Source organism: Numenius arquata, chromosome 1, assembly GCF_964106895.1.
Source record: "Numenius arquata chromosome 1, bNumArq3.hap1.1, whole genome shotgun sequence".
NCBI lineage: Eukaryota > Metazoa > Chordata > Aves > Charadriiformes > Scolopacidae > Numenius > Numenius arquata.
In genome coordinates this window covers 93388476-93394505 of record NC_133576.1, presented here as the reverse complement: position 1 = coordinate 93394505, position 6030 = coordinate 93388476, and the positions used below count along the sequence as shown (strand labels likewise).

The 6030-nt window shown below is 47.2% G+C and overlaps 1 protein-coding gene across 2 annotated transcripts in view; it reads left to right on the top strand.

The window, feature by feature from the left end:
- Positions 1-1322: 1322 nt before the first annotated feature.
- NDFIP2 (Nedd4 family interacting protein 2) overlaps positions 1323-6030 on the top strand; it is a 44275-nt gene continuing 39567 nt past the window's right edge. Inside the window, exon 1 of one of the 2 annotated variants that reach the window (XM_074167669.1) lies at positions 1323-1434. In XM_074167669.1, coding sequence (XP_074023770.1) covers positions 1399-1434 — 36 coding nt within the window. In that variant the 5' untranslated portion in view covers positions 1323-1398. The remainder of the gene's footprint in view (positions 1435-6030) is intronic. The other variant, XM_074167621.1, reaches the window with a different exon arrangement.

Here is a 6030-nt window from a genome sequence, read left to right as displayed (position 1 = left end):
AAACATTTACAGTTCTAGGAGGAAGAGAGGAGAAGAAAGTCACAACATTTTCTTGCCAGAGAATGATGCTTTGCCTTCAAAGGAGCAAAGGGTAAATGGGCTCATGACTCATAATTACTTTAGGCAGATGCCTATTCAATATCATTCCCCAAGTCCCTGAGATGTTTTCTGCACCATATCCTACTTCTTGCCCCATGGAAATAAATATCTAAGCAAGACATAGGTTTGGGATGTAACAGCCTCACAGAATAGCCCTCCAGAGCAGGGAAAGAGTTGACGTGGCAGCAGTCATGAGCTGGATACCATGTACACCACGAAGAAAGAATCATAGAATAGTCTAGGCTGGAAGGCACCTTTAAGGTCATTGAGTCCAACTATTAACCTGACACCGCCAAAACCACCACTAAAACACATCCCTAAGCACCACATTTACCCATCTTTTAAATACCTCCAGGGATGGCGATTCCACCACTTCCCCGGGCAAACTTTCCAATGTTTGACAACCCTTTCTGTGAAGAAATTTTTCCTAATATCCATCCTACAGCTACCCTGGTGCAACTCTGGGCACTTCCTCTTGTCCTATCACTTGTTACTTGGGAGAAGAGACCATTCCCCACCTTGCTACAACCTCCTTCCAGGTAGTTGTAAAGAGCAGTCAGGTCTCGCCTCAGCCTCCTTTTCTCCAGGCTGAACACCTCCAGTTCCCTCAGCTGCGCCTCGTAAGACTGTGCTCTAGATCCTTCACCAGCTTTGTTGCCCTTCTCTGGACTTGTTCCAGAATCTCAACATCCTTCCTGTAGCGAGGGGCCCAGTATTCAAAGTGGGGTCTCATTAGCATTGAGTACAAAGGGAGTTGAGGATGGCCACCGGCACAGTTGGCCACCGCACACGGTGCAGGCCTACCGGCCAGGGCCCCTAACAGCGCTCGGCCTAGTGGATGGACAGCAAGCAGCAACCTTCAGCAGTGGCAGTGATAGTGGCAGTGCTGGCGGCAAACTGACCGCTAGACCGACGGCTTAACAGCCCCGAGAGACACACGCGGAGAGGAAGGACGCCGGAGCAGCCGGCAGAGGTGAGGAAGACCAACAACACAACCCTGCTCTCCTGCAGCAGCCGCAACGCCCTCAACTCGCGGTCCCGGGCAGAACATGGCTGCCGCCACCACCACCACTACCCCCCCCCCCCCCCCTCCCGCGCATGCGCGCCCGGCCGCGCCGGGGTGCTGCCGGCCCCTCCCCTGGCGGGGGCGGAGCGGGGGTGGGTGGGTGGGGCCTGGGTTGACTCCGCCCCTGAGGTGGGCGGGGGGCGGCCGGGCCGGGGCGGCGGCGGCTCCGGTGGAGCGGGCGGGGGAAGGGCCGAGGGACGCGGGGCCGGTCGGAGGAGCTGCGGCTGGCCAGGATGGACCACCACCAGCCCGCCAGCCGCTACCAAGTGGTGAGTCCCCGGCGAGGCCCCCCCCTCCCGCCCTCTGCCTCACAGGGTCGGGGTGGTGCGGCGGGGCGGGGGCGGCCCTCCCTCCCCTCCCCACCCCCCGGTTCTTTTGAGGGGTCTGGCAGAAACCCCTTGGCGTTTCTCCAGCGCTAGTACGGGACCGAGCGCCGCCCTGTCCCCTCCCCGGCGGTGGCGGGGTTCTGACAGCCGGGCCTTGCCCGGTTACCCGGGTGCCCCCTCCCCTCCCCCTGCCGGCAGCCCTGGCGCCCGGCCTCTGAGGGGGCGGCCGGCCTGGGCCGCGCTGCCGGCCTGCACGGGAAGCGAAGCCGCCTTTCCTCTCCCGCCGTCTCTCCCTCGGCGGTCGGTGCCCGTCGGGGTGATGGCGGGTTTTCCCCCAGTGCCGGTGAGGGGGTGGCGGGCCTCGGCGGAGGGGGCGGTGGAAGCGGGGCGGCGGTTCACCCCCGCCGGGCTTGGGGAGGGGGCGAGTCGGTCACCTCGGGGCGGTACCTGCCTGGGAGCGAAGCGGCGTTTCTGCTCTAAAACCTTCCTTCCTATTTTGTGGTAGTTCCCGGCTGTCTGACTCAGGGACGGAGTGTAATGCGTGTTGTCATCTGTAAACCCGTGTGTGTGTGTGCGTACTGTAAACGTGTGTGTGTGTGTGTGTGTGTACGTGTGTACTCGCACTTACGTGTACGCAGGCTTATGGAAGATTAGATGCAGGGGACTGTGAAGTGCAGAAGACTGACCTTCAGCAAGCCCCTGAGTGTGTGCACAGGCACACACCCCCCCCTCACTAAAGCGCAGTCTTCAGCCCTTCACTAAGTCCAATTTAAATCTCCGTTCTTTCCTTCCTAATCCTCACTACAGAAATAACCATTTAGGATGCAGAGGTTTTCCTCCTGCCCAAATTGATCGCACTGCTTGTTTCTCACAGTCATGAATTTTTGCAGTCCGTAGCTTAATGTCAGTTGTGCTCAAAGTATATAAGCTTTTCTGATGATTGGTTGCAAAATACTTCAGTGCAGTCAGCCGCCTCAAAAGTTTCAACATTATCCATCAGTTCCTTGTACTTCATGGCTTCACTGGTATATAAGGTTGTGTTATAGCAGTCTGAAGTCCTTGCTACTACTGCCTGTAATTCAGATTTCTGCTACAATCTTCTAGCTAAATCCCCCATGATTTATCTTACTGTTTGTGTTTTACAGGTTTAGCAGTGAAAACAACGTCCACAGACGTAATTGCGTTTACTTCTGTGCATGTGTTGAACTAAATGCTGGTGCTTAGATTGTTTCCTAGGTTATGATCTGAGAAATAGTAATAGGGAAACCCTTATAATAGGTTTGGAATATTTATTTTGATAGTCTTATAGCGTTGGAAATTTGTGTATGCTTTTTGGACGATTATATACTGGGACTGTCATATGGCTGACAAACACACCTAGGACCCTGCCACTTCTCAGGAGTGACATATGCCTTTAGGATGCTAGTCGGTCGCCAAGTGCTTTATGGGTCACTGCTTTCCAGCACACTTCTTTTTCTGTACCACCCTTCCATAGCTTGGAATCAGCAGAAGTTGGAAAGTCATTATTCCTTTCTGACGGAGAATAAAAATGCTGGCAGAGCGTTTTCTTAAAAGCCTGCAAACATTAGCTTCCCTGAGGCCTGAGGTAACCTGGGTACATTTTAAAAGGCCTTAAAAGTGTATTCTGTTAAACTTCAGACAGATAAAAGGGAAATTTTAATTGCATTACTCAAAGGAGTAGGAAAAAGCATGGTAAGATGAAATGAAGAAATAATTTGCCTCTGTAATATTTTTGTGTTACGTTTGAGTAGGAACTTCCAGCTACGGTGCTGGTGCCCAGCTTTGAGTAAATGCTTTTTGGTGCGGCCTTCCAAAAGGGCTAATCTTAATATTTGACAGCAGCAGTTGGCCTAGTTGGTTCCCTGTGTATATTAAACTTTGTGGTCAGTTTGTGTCACCGAATTCTGTTACGGAAGTGTTCTCTGAAGCCTTTACAATTACAGCATCTTAAGTTCCATTGAATTTACTGTAAGTCACAATGAAAGTGCTACCTCAGTCTCTGATGTACTCCAGAGTCTAAAATGTGACCTTACTGATTACTGTCCCATAGGAAAGAGCATGTGTTTTAATCTTCTCTCTGTTGTATATGACTGCTAGGCATTGAGATTTTTGTAATGTTATTTACTTACTGTGTTGGGTCAGAGAATGGAGGAACGAGGTGATTGCAGATGTACTTAATTAGCACCTGATTATTCAAGCATGCGATCTTAAGTGTTATGATATATTTGCTTACATAATGGCTATGAGAGGTAGTAAGCAGTAGATTATTGCAGATTTTGTGGTGGTGTCCTAATTTTTAAGGACAAAATATAGAAGAGAAATACGACTTAATGTGCCTACTATCGCATTAGTGTTGTGAATGTCTCACTCCCTAGTGCTAAGCTTATGAAATCTGACCAGTTCTGCTATGACACTGTATGTCTTGATGTCTTGTCTTTTTTTTTTTCTTCTTCGTGAATAATAGCAAATGCTTTTTTTTTTTCTTCTTCTCCTAGTTGTACCCATTCTGGGCCTTCTGACTTACCTGTTTTGCCGTATTTAGGGCAAGCTCTCTTTAAAATAGAAAGAATTATAGATGTATGTTATTATCAAAAGAATTACTGACTTGTATTTCTGTTCCTGGCAGTGACAGTAGCTCTTCACCAAAGTTGAAGGGGCTGTCTCACCGCTGCCTCTTTTTATTTGTGATTTCTTCAAGTAAGTTAAAATAAAAGACACTAAGAATGGCGGGCAATTTAGCTTTGAGCTTTAGCACAACAAGCCAGTTTTATGACTTCTTACGGAACAGAAAATGTCAGATCATAAAGCTAACCCTCAGCTTCTCTTATTTTTTTATCTCCATCAGAAACAGCACTAAAGCTTCGTTCTTAATCTTCTTCTTTCTTGTGCATCTGCATTTTAAATAAAAAGCAGTTAAAAAAATGTTCAAGCCAGGCAACTGTTAAAAAACTGGTACTTGGAATTGCAGCAAAGTGAGTGTGTTGTGGGCAAAGAGCAGGCAGTGCATCAGCTTTACGTAACTGTCTGCCGCGGGCATGTGTGGTTTGTATTGCTTTCTGCCCCTCCTCTTCTGTCCTCTCTTCATAGGACAGAAAGACAGCTAATTGATGGGTAAGAATTTGTCATGCTTCCCTGCAGGAATATGACATCAGAAGTAAATTAGCCAACCTTTGTTGTCCTGCTTTACTTCCTTTTTTCTTTTTTTCCCCTTAGTCACTTGCATGCTGCAGTCCTGTTGGTAAATGTGTCTTAAGTTTTACATTCTTTACAGGTTTAGTCAGTTCAGTTGTGTCATTTCCTTGTTGTTGTATTTTTTTTCTTTTTCTTCCCCTGTTCTGCTTGTTGGATAAGGGGACTCAGGCATCAACTTCAGGAAAATTATAATAAAAATTCTTCAGTGATCTTTCTCCTGATTCTTTTTCCTTCTAGCTTTTTGTCATCTGACCTTAATTTGTGCATTACTGTCTTGTCTGAAATGTTTGCTCCTAGTCCAGCTTCTTTGCAGAAAAAGTGATTTGAATCACGCTTTGTGAATCTACGCTGAAACAAAGCAGAAGAAATGCAGCTGTTTTCTGCAGTCCATAAAACAGGGTGAACAACTAAGTATTAAAGCTCGGGATTGCCTTTTTTTTTTTTTTTTATTTTCCTTCTGTGAAATGTGATTTTCCAGATAACTGAGTCATGACGGAAGACTTCACGTGCACGACATGAGTGATTTAGGCAGAGAAATCCCATTGAAAGCTGCAGGACTTGCATGCTGAACTGCTTAAGCATTATAATCAACTCACCATTCCCTCCAGTCTTTCTTGATTAAAGCTTTGGGTTATCAATCTGGGGTCAGGTAGTCATCAGTCTTTGATTTAGGGGGTGGTCAGAGCTAGGTAGGTGAGTGGTAAATGGGGAGGTAGCAAACCAGGGCAGATGGAGCCAAAGGCAGCAGTCCACATGGATGTCAGTTTAGCTGTTGCTGAACTTGTTGTGCCCCTGTAGCATCTGGGTTTGGTGGAGTTTGTAAGAGATGTGTGATGCAAGACTCTGAAACGGCAGCCTGCTGTTGTACAGCACTATACAGGGATAAAGAAACCGTGATTTCTAAAAAGTGTGTGAATCTTGTATGGATGTAAGTTGTGTGTGCTTTTTAGAAATAGGGTTAAGAGGCGAAAATTGCTCCTGTAAACACTTTATTCCAATCCATTTGCCTGCGTAATGCTACATGTTGTGAATAGCTTTATGATTATCTCAGATAAGGCTTAATTTTCTGTACCTCTTAACTTCATTGTCATTGACTCTACTCGCACAATGTTATCTGGTTAAAAACCTGATTCAAAGTCAAGTTGTCTTTGTAGGTCTCAAAACACATGAAAGTCAGCCTACACAGGAAATGCGCACAAAGAAATGTCTCCTCCTCCTCCCTTTCTTTTCACGGGACTGAGCATAATAGAAATTGGCAAATAAAAGCCCAAATATTGTTTATTCTACACTTTCGATATAAGACCCCTAGCTTATATCTAGCGTATT